Source organism: Ascidia mentula, chromosome 9 (assembly GCF_947561715.1).
Source record: "Ascidia mentula chromosome 9, kaAscMent1.1, whole genome shotgun sequence".
Taxonomy (NCBI): Eukaryota; Metazoa; Chordata; class Ascidiacea; order Phlebobranchia; family Ascidiidae; genus Ascidia; species Ascidia mentula.
Window position 1 is genome coordinate 3737137 of NC_138574.1, and position 17201 is coordinate 3754337.

Genomic DNA, 17201 nt, shown 5'->3' on the forward strand with positions numbered 1-17201 from the left:
AACTAGTTCCTCAACCAGCACCGCACGTAGACAAGCGTATTTCGGGAGTTTAGGAAAGTACCGAAAATTCTTGACACGAACTGGGTAAAAAAGCACACAAATTGCTTTCACACAATTAGGCTGGCTATGGAGACCGAAAGCCATTGTTGAACAGACAAAAGTACAAGGCTAAGACAGGTTTCAATTGCAATACGCAATACCCCCTGGTATGTAATGTAATGCAACACGATAAGGCAAAGAAATAGATGTGTTTGAACTTTTCCCGATAAAAGAACTACAAAATATCAAACGAAAAAATTTCGTTAACCAGATGCCCCAATATTCTAAGTAACCTTGCTTCATGCAATGAAACAGACACCTCAACAGTTCATGATTTCCTACAGACCTTTAAGAACGAATTTCTCCAGAATTTTAAGACCGTGCTTGGTGTCGCTTGTAAGCTCAAAGCCACATCTCAACAGGATTTTCAAGCACATCAATGAGTGTAAAGGCTTGCAGCAAAGACGATGTCCCTTTTGATAAGTTCCGAACATTTTTCCATCTTGGCGTGTAGAGTCGGATCACCGATGACGCGAGCTGCGTTTCTGACGTCATGGCACGTTTCGTTTAGACGTTGTATCGTCCTCACAATCACACCTGAAAACATAGGTTATCTTGTACACAATTTACCTCAGAAAAAATACGTGTATTGCATTATGGATTAGGCGGCAATAAAACTACCATTTCTTGTTATTCCTTTGAAAAAGAGTAAATTATTTGTAGCAAGGCTCTGAGGACTGAAAAAATGCCAGAAACATTTATAAATTCGTGCCAACAAGGAAACACACGTGCGATAACATACTGCATTGCTGTTTAATAAGATATTCGCCCTCGGATAGCTTTGCTTACTGCATCTTTGCAAGTAACAAGGTTTTAACTAGGTGTCCCTAAAAAAACTTTTCGGGCGCCGCAGTAAAAAAAATCATTTGTTTGAATTCGTTGCAAATTTTTTTTTTGCTGTTTTATTTGGCCGATTAAAAACAGTGAAGCGGATTTAGACCAAGATTGGTGTATTTTATCAAACAAAACCACCATACCTTCTTGCACCATAGTGAGGTTGGTAATGTCCTTGAAAGTGGTTCCTTTAGCCCACTCGTACACGACTTCAACCAGGCCGAATTTCAGAGTCCCAACAAAATCTTCTACCGGTTGACGAATACCAAATTGCCACTGAGTTGTTCCAACCATTGTGGCAACTTCTATGATGCGGTTCATACCCTGATAGATTAAAATCACCCATTAATGAAAGGGTGCTGTTAACTGTCGGATCGCGGGAAAACTGCTTTGGTTTTTCATTTTCGGCCCAATTAGTTTTTCACTGCCTCCAAAGTTAAACGTGTTATTCCTATTGTGATGTCAAAAAGTGACATTATGATGCAAGGTCGTATCACCGTAGATAAAAAAGTGAAAATCGGTGGCCGAAAAACGAACACAATACACAACATACTTTCTTCTTCGAAAAGGAACAACTTACTTCTTTAAGGCGTGGCGTCAAATTAACTTCTTCCATTTCAACTTTTTGTTGGAAGACAACGCACGATAACAACGCGACAATTTCCACTGGATCGAGAGTGGAAAACACGTTCTCGAATACCAGCTCCGTGAGGACGATTTCGTGGTTCGATATTTCGCAAGCTACTCGACCTTTTAACTGCACAGCGCCTCCAGCGTCCACATAACGAAGTTCTTTTAGCACCTGACAGGAGTCAATTTGATTTAACAGCAGTTTTTTTGTTTGGAATTGATATGTATAGACAGCAAAGCCAAATATTTATATATTGAAAATGGAGGTATGATACAATACGAGTATTACAATCACAATACGGTTTACTACGAAATAATCAAAATGTCCCATATATCAGCATTTAAGTTAAAGATGAAAGTTTGCGTTGTCGGACCCTCCTGTAGCTTTATGGCCAACAAAGACTTGGTTTAAGACTTTTTATTCAACAACTTTGGTAAAATCCCAAGTCGTTTATCTTGTTCTTTGATATACATATGTATATATATGCATTAACGGATTTGAATAAGCGGTACCGATAATACCAAAAGAAATATATCGACCGAACAACACTGCAAGGCAAACGGCTTCGGATTTTACACCAAAGTTGTTGAGCATTAAAGTTATACGTAGGCTACTTATTGGGAATAAAATTATAGAGAAATTGTTACTGATGCTACCAGGCATATTTATTGCTGAATACTGCCCTTCTGGCAAACTGAATATTAGGACTTTTTGTCATTGTAGGAATCTTTATTACATAAATTAAAATAAGTTGTAATGTCAATATTTTTAATTGCGTGTTAAATTTTATTGCAATATAGTGATTTAGTTTTTTGTTGATACCTCCACCCTTTGCTGGTATTCGGGCAAAAGATGCAAACTCGCTTCACTCAGAAGAAACTTAATGTTGTTGAACTCTTTCTTTAGTTTTAAATAGGAATTGACCTCTTCAACCTTTGAAACAAGCAGAAGGTCTTAGTCGGTGTAAGTTAAATTCACAATGAAGGACTTTACAATACCTGGCTATTAAACCTTGGCAACGCCACACAAGTGAATGCCGTTGCTATGGAGTCCTCCAAACTGCGCATGCGCATCACTTCCTCGACGAGTTCCATTTGGTTGACGCCAAGGTCAGAAACAAGGTCAATCGAATTGAAACCATGCGGATTGTTTTCGACCAATCGAAGCAGTTCTTGTGTAGCGATCACCGTTGATTGGTCGGGAGGATCCAATCTGAACCAATCAAAAAAGCCGATTCAAAATACTAAAACGAGTACTGCATTTGAATTCAAAAACGCAGAATTTGAACAACTGATTTAATTGTTTTTTTGTTTTTTTTTATAAAATTGCCTGTGATAAAAAAATACGGTTTATTATGTTTTTTTTACTATACGTTGCACAAATGGCGATTTTACAGGAAATAGTATTTCATTAGAGTTTTGTGGTAAGTTTATTATTTTTCATAAATTTTTTTGCAAGATTGTATTTCTTTTGAAACAGTGATTCCCAAGGGCAAAGTTGTGAATTTTCTTGGAATAAAAGATGAATGTGACATAGGAAATACGACAGTTTAGAAACAAAAACGCACTCAAGAACCGCCTGAAACAATCCTATAGACCCCTTGTGGGTTCGCGATCCCCAGATTGGGAACAGCTACACTGTTTAAGAGATGCTCCAAATTATAACATCGAAACGTTTGGATTACTAAACATTTCAAAACAATAATGGCTCTGTTGTGCATTTGTGCTGCCAGGCAAACTACATTTAAACAGGACTGCTTTTGTGCCATAAGTTAATGTACTTTATTCTTCCGACGTTTCGTCTGCCATACAGCAAGACTTAATCGGGGTTTAACATCACAATACAAACTGTAACCACAAAATATTCAAAGGCGCAAAAAAAAAATAGTGAAATCACGTGATGGAGGCAAAAAAATACTGCGATTGTATAGTGCCGGAAAATACACACATTAATTTACGCCAGAAGTGCTGTCTTGTTAAAAATGGCTCTGCCGTTTTCGCCAAGTTATAACAACATATAGATCTTACGTACCGTCGATAAACGATGCTTTTTCGGGCGATTACCCCAGGAAGAAACTTACACCGAAAAAGAAACTGCTGGAAGGCGTCATAACTTACCGAAACCGAGGTAACGATCTCCTGTCGTGATCGGCTATCACTTTTTCCGCAGCTATCTTGATCGTCTTGTCTGTAACGTACGACACTTCCCTCGGCCGTACTTCCATCACGATCTGCGTTTATAAATAGATGCATCGGATACAAGATTCATGTGTTGCGTCTTACGATCGGAAAGCACCTAACTTATATTACCACCACATGTTGTTTACGTCTGCCGATGGATTTTAAACTTTTTTTGCTGATAATACGCTTAAAAACCATGCTTAACAACCAAAAATGATAAGCAAGAGGTAACTTTGAAGGGCATATCTACAGACCGATTTAACTCTTTCATATTCAACTGTGGGTGAGAAATTAACGCTCATGCCAAGTTTTGCTATAACATTCAAAAGGTAAGGGTTTGGCCGTTAGGTTATTTGACCTGACATGACCCAGCTGCACTCGACGAAAATTGCCAACAATACCCAATTTTGTGCAACTTTTGCTGCCAGTGTTCCTACAATTTAAACTGGACTGCTCTTTTAGCATAAATTAACGTACTTTATTCTTCGGACGTTTCGTCTACCATGTATACAGGAAAGATATCATCAGGGTTTAACATCACAATTTAAACGTCAACTACATAACATACAAAAGCACAAAAATGCCAGAAGAGCAGTCCTATTTAAATATCCAAGTTTTGTATTAAAAAAGTTTTGCCCGAACTAATACTGTGAGAGCAAAGCAAGTTATTTCATGTTCGAAGATATTTTGTGAAAAGTGGGCAGGGCACCAACCTGACTGGGTTTTCTTTCGGGTCTAAAAAGGGTTTTCCGCAGGAGAGAGGCAGGATGCCACTTGCTTACGTCATCGCGCTCGCCCGCGTCACCTTCTTGCGTCATCACGAGCACGGTGAAGGTTTTTTCCGTTTTCTTGGTGTTGGCCTTGGAAAACGCGTAATGTTGTTACGTCAACCAAGTCACATAATGCTTGCATCAATGGTGGAAGACATTTAAGATGAGTTTTAGTCATAACTGCAGACTTGGGACACAGGCAACATTTTGCTATATCACAAATATTATGTTGTTGTTGTTGTTGTAAAGAAAAACACTGTAATAGGCTTCCTCAAGCTTTTGCTATTTCACCCCTGTAGCTGAGTAGTGGGAATAAAAATTACACGTTATGGAATCGATGCGTGTTGTTACTTAGTTCGTAGCTGCAAGAGGCTAGGTAAAAATCAAGTTTAAGGTGTACATAACAGGATAGAAAGCGGATGTCCAAGAGCAAATCGAGCCTTTGCTATGTAACAAACCGAACTGACTCTTTTCTTGTTAAAGTGGTCCCAAATTTTGTTGCACTTTACCCGATTTTTTTAAAGGAAAACCTCCAAATCCTTTTAAACAAGGGCACATTTTCACAATTGAGGAGCAGGGAAAAAATCTCACCTTTAACGTGACAGCTACATGCTGTGGGTATGGCTCACAATCAAGCACAATCACTCTTCCCGAATGCAACATCCGCATCCCGGCTCCACTCAGAAGTGTCTCTTCCTGGATGTGGGCACGGAGCTGGATGAGCTCTTCGCAGTTGTCAAGGTAACGCTCGTAATCGCTCCTATTCAGCAGCTCGGTGATCTCAAACTTCTCATCAATTTCTTCCTGGAGTTTGCGGAGTCGCTCTTCCTGCGCCTTGGAGTCCTTGCGCGCGTGAAACTCGGAGAAGCTCCTCTTCATAACCTCTTCCACTCGGAGCTGTTCCACGCGGAGGAGGTTGAGGATCATGGAGTAGGTGAGACGGAATTGGGATTCCAACTTGGTGGGTCTTCCCAACATCATGTGATTGAGCTCGGAAGACTCCGGAACGTCGCCCTGGATAAAATATCGAAAACATGGAACAGTTATTTACGGTTTTTAAGTAAAAAATGCCGGTCAAGTACATCAATAAGTAATGCACTTAAACGCAAAAAAGCGCGGGAAAGTATGAAAAAGTCGATAAGGTGGCACGTGTGCAGACAGGAACGCAATTAAATATTACTTGTGGGGCGAATTTCACGTGGAGCTGTCCACAAGAGGGCGACAAAGATTTACAATATACAATTATTGAATACTCTATACGAGTACATTCTTTTTTGTCATCAATGTCACGTACTAAATGTTTTAGTACAATTTCGCATCAAATACATGTGTCACGATTTGCGTTGAGCAATTTAAGTATAGTTTATATGCCCTTATTACACCAAACGCAAAAAAGTCACCCTGATTGAGCGTAACATTACCTTGCACAAAATAATAACGGTGCCGGTGGAGTCGAGACCTCTTCTCCCAGCCCTGCCAGCCATCTGTATATATTCACCTGCACAACAGTAAATAATTTCAGGTGTTTAATATTCCATAAATATACTTGAAAAGGAGACAGAATGTATACATATGTGATTTTTGTGACTGTTGTTTTACTTTAACAGGGAAACAGTTTCGACCAATAGGTCTCAGCAGTGCAGCTTGGCAACTGTGGATGATCTTGCCCAAAAACGGCTAGGCGGAGACTGTTTACCCATTGCTTTATAAATGTATTATTACTATTAATTATCCTTTAAAAACAACTATGTATATGTAAAAACTGTACTATATAAAATACAGTTTCTGTTATATCTTAACTGGTGTGCGTCATATGTTGCAACACCAGATCGTAAACAGATCTCAAACAAAGAAAACATTCCAATTTACAAATGACGTCAGTGGTTCCTGCGCGTGCAAAACAAACGTAGAAAAACAAATTTGCCCGAGGCGCTGCTGGTGAATTGCAGATATGACGCAGTCAGCCAAACCGCAACACATTTAGCCACGCTATTCACGACTCTGGCACGTGAGCAACGACCTTTTCAAGGTCAAACGATTTAGCTTTTCCAAAACAAATACCGGGAAGTTAAAGGGTTTAAAGGAAAACGTGCATTGGAATTTATGGATTTTTTTACGAATTTAAGTGCTTGAAATTACAATATAAAAAACCTAGTGTCTGAATGCAGTTAATTTTATAAAGATCAGTATCATTAGTTTTGATTCAAATACATTTTTTCTTCGATTTAAATAAGAACTCAATTATGCTATTTTCAGTGAAATTTGGAAGAGTTCTTTGTTGAAGTTTAAATTCCATCTGTGTCAAACACAACAAGTGGCGTTGGAAAAATCTTGAAATTAGGTAAAAAAAACTAAATTACTGTTTCGAGTGATTTACTATTTGCGAATGTAGTATTAGTTGATATTACCGGGCAGTAGGTTTCTCATAGCTGTGCCGTCGTGCTTTCGAATGCTGTCGAACACAACAGTACGAGCAGGCATATTCACACCCATAGCGAAAGTCTCCGTAGCGAACAGAAGCTGCAAAAGAGACGAGTCAGTTTTGTAACTATAAGACCACCATTATTTATACGTAGCAATAACACTGAAAAAAAACGCTGCAATTACAAAGGGGTTTGCCCATAAGATTGATTTTTGTTCACCACTCGCGTGCCTTGTCCAACAAACGTGATACATAAAATGGCATGGGTACCAATAAAATTATTAGCGTTATCAAGTCAGGCGCCCATATTTTAACAACGAGTAAAGGCACATGGTTCTGCAGAGAGAGGCAGCAATTCCATAGAATTTTTAATTCGAAATCAACTTAACCCTGATCATTTCTTACTAAGGCATGTGACAAATACTGGACCGTTTTGTTTGCTTGACCTCTTGTCGGATATTAAGAATATAAGAATGTTCGGGTTTTTTGCCTTTGCTTGCAAGAATATTACAACCGCCCACACACACGTAATACGTGACGTCAAATCTTCGAATGTTCTTAAATCGTCGTTCGCAATTACGGAAGGCAAAAGCTTTCGCGGAAATATTTGCATTTCAATTACCTTCACCAAGCCCCGGGCGAACAACATTTCGACGACTTCCTTGAGAATAGGCAGAATTCCGCTATGGTGAACTCCCACGCCTCGTTCCAACAACGAAGCCATCTGGAGAACCTGCGATCGGCGAACAACAATCACTACAACCACGAAGACGTCAATGCAACTAGGAGGCTATATTTAAGCATGGAGTGATATAGGGTTGTGCAGACAGCTTTAACGCCACATATTTTGTGGAAAATTCTCCACTAAATTCCCAACTTTCATTGGAAAAGGAAATTGCCTACACCAGCACATTTGCCATGTTTTATCCCCGCCTTTAATCTGACAATATATTTGGAAACCAACTTTATTTTCCAGTACTATATATTACAAAGGTTACGAAATCCACAAGCGTATCGAATTAAAACTACCAAGAAAATTTGTTTTCAACATTCGTGATAACGTTCACGTTCGCATCACCTGCGGTAAACTTCGGTCGGTGCCTTTGAGTCTCTGCGCGCATTTGTTGAAGAAAATATGAACCTCGCTCTTCTCGGCCGATGACGTCAGATCCAGAGACTCGAGACGTGACGCGTTTTCATCGCATCTTCGTCGCGAGAAAGTGAATGCGACCACCGGGAGCTGGTCCTTCTTTTTCAACCGGTTGATGAGCGAGAGCCAAACGTTTCTGTCCTACATGTTAAAAGCATTGGACATTTTGGGGTGGCCATCAATTTGCGATGCCGATATTTTAGCAGGGCATGCTTCAGGCCTAATATTACATAATACACGACAATCTGAATTCTTTTTGTTGTGATGTCATAGCCTGTAGAAGTGGGCATAATGTGTTTGAAAATTAATCCTGGGTAGAAACTTAAGTTTAAAAGTTCCTCTCGCTAGCGTAATCCCCTAAAAGTACTGACGTAATTTTATAGATATTGACGTCACAAAAATTCCATGGTCGCGGAAAGTTTTTGCTTGTTGGGGCCTTATGGCGTTCAAACATACTTTAATTGAATGAACAGTAAGCAATAACGAGAAGTTAACGCTCGTACGACAGCTTATCAAATGTTGCTTTTTAAAATTTTAATCAAATTTTGCTTGTATGTTGATGCGGCTAGCTGTGGGACAATCACAAATTATTTGTTGGCGAGTTAATCTAAACATCAGTGCAAGTGCTATTAACTTTGGAACAGGTGCCCTATGTTGTTCACCCCCGCATTAGATACATTCCTATTGGAATCTCGTCAAACTGCAAACGACACGCGACGGAAGTAATCCAGGGCCATTTAAGGAACACTCACTGTCGCCATATTTCCGCCGCGCTGCGTTCTGGCGCCGAACGACTTGCTGTGTTTGGACGTTCTTTCGTCTTTTGCTGCGACTGCTTTCTTGTACCCGGTGGTGAGGTACCGACGATGCGAGTCCACGAGCAGGAATAATTCGTCACTTGTTTTACTGCTGTTGCCTGAAAACAAAATACATCGCACGATTACACAAGGCAAATTATCAACTACAAAGCGAAATACAGAATCCAGTTCATCTATTAGGTTTGATTCCTAACATGTATTTGCGATCCTTCGACAAAGCGTGATATTCCGTTAGGAAATCACCATCAGCACATTGGCCCTGACTTTTGTCGGTGTCCATGTGTTTTTACTTTTGCATGTTTAGTTAATTTACGTTGTAGTCTTTTGCACAAATGATTTGGTTTGATTTATTGCCTTTTTGCAATGCAAAGTAAGGTGCTAGTTGTACAATGTGATAAGGTAGAAAAGTAAAAAATCAGGATCGTACCAACACGTGCACTACCCGTGCCCAACGACTTCAACTACAACGTTCAATTGGCACATAAGTACAGCAGCCAAACACATTAGCGGTTGCAAACCAGGCACCTCATTCACATACCAGTGTACAGATAATGTTCCAGAGGCACGGGTCGCTTTAGGGTGCTGATTACGTATATCCTTTTACGCTTGGTACGTCCGATCCAGTTTGCAAACTCCAGTGTGTTGGGAACGGTTGCGCTGAGCAAAATGACGTTGCAGTGTTCAGGGAGCATAATGAGGACTTCTTCCCACACAACACCACGCTGTTGGGTAGAAAAAATATATTTTACCTATTAACCTGTTTGTATTTACCCAGATCACCCGAATTCGTCTGTAAATATGTGTTGTACCTAAACTACACGGTAAAAACATAAATCATTTTTATATTTATTCATTCATTGGTATATTTTTGCCCAAACACGACAATGGTTGTTTCAATGGCTAATGATATAGGGAACGTTTATATGATGTCTAACGTTGAAAAAGATATGCGCATATTTAACGTGAAATGGCCATATAACCTCCGTATCGTTGATATAGTGAACTTCGTCGAATATCACCCACTCCAAGTCCCGTATCACGTCCGACCCATTGTATAACATCGACCTGCAAGAAATACAACACACACATCCAGCACGTTTCGCAAATCGTAAATCACACGGTAACCGCAGTTTGGCTGCAGCAACGCACTTTGTAGGTCAGGAACCACACAAGAAAAAGAGGGAATTTTTCGCGCCAGATACAATTCGAAACAAGATTCACACATACAACAACCAATCACCTTAAAATTTCGGTTGTCATGATAAGGCAAAAAGCATCAGGGTGGATTTGAACGTCACCCGTTATGAGACCGACGTCACCAAAAGTTTGCTTAAAATCCCGGAACTTCTGGTTGGAGAGGGCCTTGATAGGACTTGTGTATACGACCCTGGTCATGTGCTTAGCGCTGAGGGCGATGGCATATTCAGCCACTACCGTTTTGCCTGCAACCAAGTAACAGTTGTAGAGGTTACTCGTGACATTTGTGGAATATGCGAAGTCGAAAAATATAAAACCCATGTTTTTCTTGAAGATTTATTAAGCTGTGAGTTGTGTTCAAAACAATACTATTTTTGTTGAAAACACTAATTTACTACATACAATATTAGGTTTACAAGCCTCGCAGCCCAGACATTGCAGACAAGGAAGGACCTGCGCAGTGGGACGATCCTGCCAACCATGCTATTGCATTAAACATTGCTGCGTGACTATGTACAAAGCAACATAATGGCGGATATCACGGGGTTACTTCCAATAGTTAACGCTTGCATAGCCAGAAACCTGGCAAAAAATTTAAGATATAGGATGCTAGAGCTTACCATGTAACTCTAAATTTTTCGGGTACATGTTACCCTTTGTTTGAACTTATAAAATTCACCTGCAGAAGTATGGGCTGCGACGAACACGCATTCGTGATTTTCCAATTTGAGAACAGCTTGCTTTTGGAAGATATCGAGCTCGAAGGGCCACTTGAAAAACGAAAAAAATAAACCACAAGTTCTCAAGCTTTTGTTTGTAAACGACGCACGGACAAGTGGATCGGCGTTTTACTAATTGACAGCATTTCGTGGCTTTTTGATGTAATTCGGTAAGTACCTGGTGAGCCATTTTTGGAATCCTCTTGTTAAAATCAACCACCTCACTTGAGATGTCAACTTTTTCGGCCCAAAGTTCAACAAGTGGAGAACTGTAAAGTGGTGAAAAACTATAATTAGTGGATTTTAGTAAATAGTGAATAAATGGGTGATTGAAAGAAGAGAAAAGCACAATGGAAATATTCTCCAACAGCCACTTGTGCAATGATACTGGAGAATTTCCCAAAACCCAACCTAAGGTGCTTGCTGGACAAAATGCCATAAAAGGCATTGTACTGTCTTTGTGTTTGTTCAAAATATTATCAAAATATTACGGTTTTGTGAAACAAAAATTGTTCTGCAAGATACCTTTGTGCATTGGGTTTTGCAGCCACATCTTTCTCTCCATTATGATCTGACATTTTCTCAGCTTGGATTGGAATCAAGTTGTCTACTATGTTCCTTTGCTCCACATTGGTTTCATCTTTATTTGAGTCTTTTGGTGCCTGCTTACAAAGACAGCTGATAAGAAGGTGAAACAACTCATGGGCAATTGCTTCAAATTTACAGGAAAGTTTTCCTCGATTGAGGTTGAATTTCCCTGAGACTGAAACAGATTTTCAAATTCTCTTTCATCCAAAATATCAGTCAGATTGAAGACACCAGAAGGCTGTGGGCCTGTAGTAATTAGTAATTAATTAGCAAATTACATCCTAAAATTAAATGAAAAAGACGTTTTGAAGGCAACATTTTATCATATAAATGAAAAAAAACTTTAAATGATAAAATTTTACTTAAAAATATTATATTTGAATGACAACATACATACTTGAAAGTCAATGCAAATAGGTATCACACTTATAATTATCATATCATACAAAATGGTAAGAAAACCATTTCACAACATAATATTTGGGTTTTAGTGTGGATTTTGGCAACAAAGGTTGTTCACAATGATAGCAAGTGCACAAAACAAAAAAATAACTACTTACGTTTAAATTTTGTAAAATCTATTCCATGGTCCAAACCGGGTGGGCAAGACTTTAAGTCTGTTTGAAATCAATGTATAAACTTAAAACAAAACATTAGTGTGTGCTATTAATACAATTAAATACCATTTTCAAAGTCAAGAGTTGCATCCAACGATTTGGCAAGTAGATCGTCAACCTTAGTCTCATCCATTCCTCCTAAAACACAATAAGATTATTCGCATGTTACACCTTTTTGAGAAGTTTAAGTTAATATTTAAACACACCAGGCCAAAATGGAAAGTTGGTTGTGGTGCCTCGAATTGACTGGGAAGGTGGACCTGGTGTACGGAACAAAGAACAGGAGTTTTTGGCCGTCAAAGTCCCTCCAGTATCAGTTTCCTCCTCGTAGAACCCGAGCATTTCACCGGTGGTCATGTTTCTGTTTACCTTGTCATTAAAAAAATAATCTCATTAGTAAGGTTTCCCTTAACCTTGAAAGCTATGCAAGTGACAAGTTTTTATAAAATTCCAGTGATTTAAATGGCTGATACTGACTTTATGGCAGACCTCTATGGTTGATACAAAGCTGTATTTAAGATACATTTGTCACCTGTATAGATGTCTGTGATTGGCAACTTCCAATAGCAAACAATGAGGCCAGGTCAGTTTCTTTCGGTAAAATTCTGCAGGAAAAATAACCTTGCCTTCAAAATCTTTGACTTAATCATCCTAAATATAACAACTACATATATAGGAACTGTTCGTTGTCATTTAGTATTTCTTTTATACCCAATAAGAACTGACCTTTGTGTGTGTCTTGCATGGTGAATTTCCAAATCTTCGGGATGATTCAGAAATTCTTCCCTAATTTGTTCTTCGATAGAATTTAACACCGGTGGAATGCCAATTGGTAGAAGAGAAGGAATAAGGGAGATATTCTCTGCATTTGATCTTTTGTCCTCTATTACAGCAAAACCACCTGCTATGTCTGTTTCAAGAAATTCCAGATGCAAGTCCAAACCTATGTGAAAAGGAAAATTGATTTTAAAACATCTTTCAAAAACTGTTTGAAGAATATATCAAACAAATTATATACTCAAAGGCATTTGTTTAAGTATTTGGGACAATATACATACCATTATTGGATGTGCTGTCCTCTGACTGACAAGCCATGAGTGGTATTCTTTGATTACATCCCACACAACTATATCTTACATTATTTAAGTTACAGCTTGACAAGACATAAAACCCTTAATAAACCTGAAAATATATATATTCACTTTTGATATTGAACAGACCAGAAATGGTCACATTTAAATTGTTGAATTTGTCACTTCCAAAGTAAGTTGTATGTATATGAAGCTCAGGAAAATAAACACAGTTTAAGATACCGTGAAATCTCCATCCAAGAACCACTGCAGTTAATGTGCATTCAACCTGTGCATATCCACATGACACATGAGATTCAACATGAAATTAACATTCAACATACGGAAACAACATTATGTTACAAAACTGTTTGCAAATAGAATGTGGTAAAGAACATGTTGTTTACCTTTGTGTGGTAAACAACATGTTCTTCACACAACTTGCATGATGCAGCAAAATCTGACTGTGACTGCCAGCCAAAAAATTGTTTTGCAAACAGCATTTTGTAATGCACTTACATATAAATACGCCAAACAAACTCTTTTATGTTCTTTGCAAAAAAACCTTCCCAGAAAATACTTCCTATGCAATTTAGTAATAAACCTTTTCCATGCAATAATTTACCGGTAATTGCATGTTAATGATGAACTTGAAGTAAAAGTGTTTTAAATGTAAAATAACTTGATGTTATATTAGGTACTTGCAGATGCACTTACAAGTCAAGTTGCTGAATGGTGCACTAGCTTCATTCTTTCATTTGGAATACAATACTTTTTCTGTATATCAAAGTTCTTGAACGTAAAAGTTTTACTAAATAAATGGGCATAAACTTTAAGTCATTGAAACTAAAGCATGAAGAAAAAAACATGTTTTAAAAGTTTTGTTTACAGACTGTAACTATTGCAAAATGAACTTTCATGTTGTGATCGTAATACTGTCATTGCTTCACTTTCCTTGCAAGTCCTACCAGCAGTTTTCAGGCAAATTGACAGTGGAAGCTTCTTTAAGGAGATTTACTGGAGACTTATATTCTGCTGTCACAAGCATTCAAGGATTTGAGAACAATGTTATTTTTTCACCATTGAGGTATTTGCACATTTATTTTTGTTCATAAAGATGTTTCTACATTGCACATAAAGGTAATATTACCCACAGTGTCATCCAAGTACTTGGCATGCTCCTGGCTGGGGCAAGGCACAATTCAGCAACACAAATCAAAGATGCAATGGGCATGTCACACCAGGACGATGCATACATCCACTACATGCTTGGGTAAGAAGGTTACATTCTAGAAGTTTTTTGCAAACTGCCTACACTTTTAACCATAGAATCTTGTTTTAAGTTTTTCCAGCTTTTTAAGCAAAGGCTGCAAATAACGTCTAATCAAAATATTTTTCAGTCGATTGGGAAGTGAGGAAATAGGAAATGACAATAAACTTATAAAGGCCAATAAATTGTTTACAAGGACAAATAATTTAAAGGAAAGTTACGTTTATCAACTGGCAAACAGTTACAAAACCGCAATATCAAACATAAACTTTAATGACCCTGTGGAAGCAGCAAATATGTAAGTATGAAATACGCACATAACAAGTATATATTCAGAAACATATAATGTTTTACTTACAGAATCAATGGTTGGGTTTTAAACAAGACTGAAGGACACATTCAAGATCTTATCACATCAGATCTGATAAATGAACTCACAGAACTGGTTGTAGCTAATGCAGTGTATTTCAAAGCAACATGGAATGTTTCTTTTGAAGTTCTTCCATCGGTAAGTCTATTATTTGATTTCTTCTTAGGAACACAATAAAAATAAAGGAATAATCACTTTTCGCATTGACATAAACCTGTTTGGTTTGTTTCTGGCAGGTTGCACCTAGTTTGGGTGACAGCAGCTGCATATTTAGCTGGCAAGCTCGTTGCAAGTCGCACCAAAGCTGCACTGTCAAGACCAATGCCGAAACAGTGACCTTGTTTGAAAAACATTTACTTTAACTTTTTTTTTATACAATAGCATTTTTCCATATGTTTTGCAGCCTTGCAATTTTACAACACCTGGAGGTATAAAAAAGGTGCCCTGCATGAAACAAACAACCCCAGTAAGACTGCATGAAACAACGGAAATGAGATATGTTGCGATACCATACAAATCTGGCTTGTCCTATTTCATATTGGGAATGCCCAAGTACAAGGGTAAATAGTAAAACAGATTTTCTAGCAAAAACACCATGATAATTATGTGATATTTTTAAGGCATTTCAAACACGACGAGCAGTTTTCAAGAAACGTTGGCGTCGATGAACCTTGAGTCATGGTGGTGGTCAGAAGTAATATTAGTCATGCCAAAGTTCAAAGTGTCTCAGCTTACTGACATGACACAGGTGGAGCCCTGTGTCAAATATAGATTTTTTTCAGTAAAAACAAACAATCTAACAATGTAAAACATTCTGTATAAAAGGTTCTCAAGACACTGAAGATTAACGACATCTTTGTACCTACCATCAGCGATCTCTCTGGAATAAGTGGTGATAGTTTTAGCGTTAGTGCGTTTGAACACAAGGCAAAGATCTCTGTAGATGAAAACGGTAAATATATTTATTTTTTATGTGCAAAAAAGCCATAATATTGACGAGCTGCAGACAGGGTGTGTACACAAAATATTTTTTGCCACACCATTTGAACAATTAATTTTTATACCAACTTAATGACTTTTTACACATTGCAATTATAACTACCTGACACATTTAGGTACAAAGGCTGCTGCTGCATCTGGTGTATCTATACTACTGAGATCACTACGAATTTATTCCAGAATTACAGTTGAAAATCCCTTCTTTTATGCAATATACAATATAAACAGCAAACTCTTTTCTTTTGTTGGACATGTTTCTGACCCCACGGCAGAGTGAGATTAAATTTATCTTCTGGAATTTCAACCATGTAACTGATTCTAATAATATTGTGACTCATGTTACATAAAATTAAAATGATTTGTTGCAACAGGCATTTTTTGTAGCTTTTTTGTTGACATGGCCCAATTAAACCTAAATGATAATTACACACTAATTATTTTGGCAATATTGTTATTATTATGTTTTTGTGAATGTAGCTTTTTCATCATCCAAGAAATATACATGTGTAAACAGATCGCAACTTATGTTGAAAGAATTCTTGCAAAAACAGTGCATAAAAAATTCAAAATTTATGTGAAGGCTTATTTAAAGTGTTTAGATAGCTGTGAGATATTCAGTTACAAATTTATTCATTCCAAACACCTAAAATATTTGCACAACAATATTTTGCTGAAAAAATTAAGTTTAAACCACACACATAAATGTAAATGTAAAATCCAAGAACTTTATGGTAAAGAGAAAATTGTTTAGTGAAAGGCAGACAAAACACTAGAGTGAAAAATTTAACAAGCAACTGCGAACAAGGTTGGTGCTGCCATAAAGGTCATGCCCTCTACCCAGGAAATATCACAACCTGAATGGGCAAAGTGGTAGAGAACCATGGAGGAACTGAAATAACTTTATAAATAGGAGAAACAGTTCAATTAAAGGAAGCATGAGGTTAAGAAAAAGGCACATTCCAAATGTAAAGGGTTTGAGCCTATATATAAATTTTTGGTAAGGGTGAGATAAACACAGTATATTTATCACAATTCAGAAACACATATAAAAAAATAAGGTTATAGTTAATATGCAATAGTGTTTAAGATATCCATATCAAAATGTGTGAAAATGGAACAACAAGTTAGGTTGGCCAAAAACAAATCGGCCAATTCTGTACACAAAATATATACTTGATAGGTTTCAGTTTAGGATACCAAGCAGGCTAGATATATAGCTCAGGCCCACTTTGCAGTGAAACAGGTATAATTGCTGAAAATATGTCTGGTTTATGCCTCTAGGCATGGAATTAAACCAGAGAAAGTCCTCACATTACCATATAACTTTCCAAATCTTACAACAGTAGTTATACCATGGCAAATAAATTACACACCAAATCTGTGCATATTATATAGGAGGCTTGGATACACCAGTGCTAGTTAAGGCTATTGCATGAAGTCTACATGAAGTGCTTTTATTTCAGATTT

At 37.8% G+C, this 17201-nt stretch overlaps 2 protein-coding genes across 3 annotated transcripts; one reads left to right on the forward strand and one right to left on the reverse strand.

Annotated features, from left to right (window-relative positions):
• Window positions 1–44: 44 nt before the first annotated feature.
• On the reverse strand, window positions 45–13209 carry LOC145914329 (superkiller complex protein 2-like). Of its 2 annotated transcripts, none has more exons than XM_083002141.1 (26): window positions 13084–13209; window positions 12752–12968; window positions 12558–12630; window positions 12232–12394; window positions 12092–12163; window positions 11969–12025; window positions 11545–11654; window positions 11346–11482; window positions 10999–11089; window positions 10781–10871; window positions 10145–10346; window positions 9885–9969; window positions 9443–9626; window positions 8839–9002; window positions 8015–8227; window positions 7559–7669; window positions 6923–7034; window positions 5936–6012; window positions 5106–5528; window positions 4458–4604; window positions 3682–3794; window positions 2563–2776; window positions 2387–2497; window positions 1514–1735; window positions 1077–1257; window positions 45–636 (listed from the first exon to the last, which is right to left on the reverse strand). In XM_083002141.1, exons 1-26 carry the CDS (start codon window positions 13118–13120, stop codon window positions 476–478), a joined length of 3768 nt encoding a protein of 1255 aa, XP_082858267.1. In that variant the 5' UTR covers window positions 13121–13209; the 3' UTR covers window positions 45–475. The 2 variants fall into 2 exon arrangements, with proteins under 2 accessions (XP_082858267.1, XP_082858266.1); XM_083002140.1 differs by having other exon boundaries at window positions 11346–11485.
• Window positions 13210–14003: 794 nt separating this feature from the next.
• LOC145913848 (ipis-1-like) lies at window positions 14004–15303 on the forward strand. Its single transcript, XM_083001609.1, has 5 exons — window positions 14004–14182; window positions 14252–14368; window positions 14496–14663; window positions 14726–14873; window positions 15139–15303. The coding sequence occupies exons 1-5, from the start codon at window positions 14004–14006 to the stop codon at window positions 15301–15303; spliced, it is 777 nt and encodes a 258-aa protein (XP_082857735.1).
• The last annotated feature ends 1898 nt before the right edge of the window (window positions 15304–17201 follow it).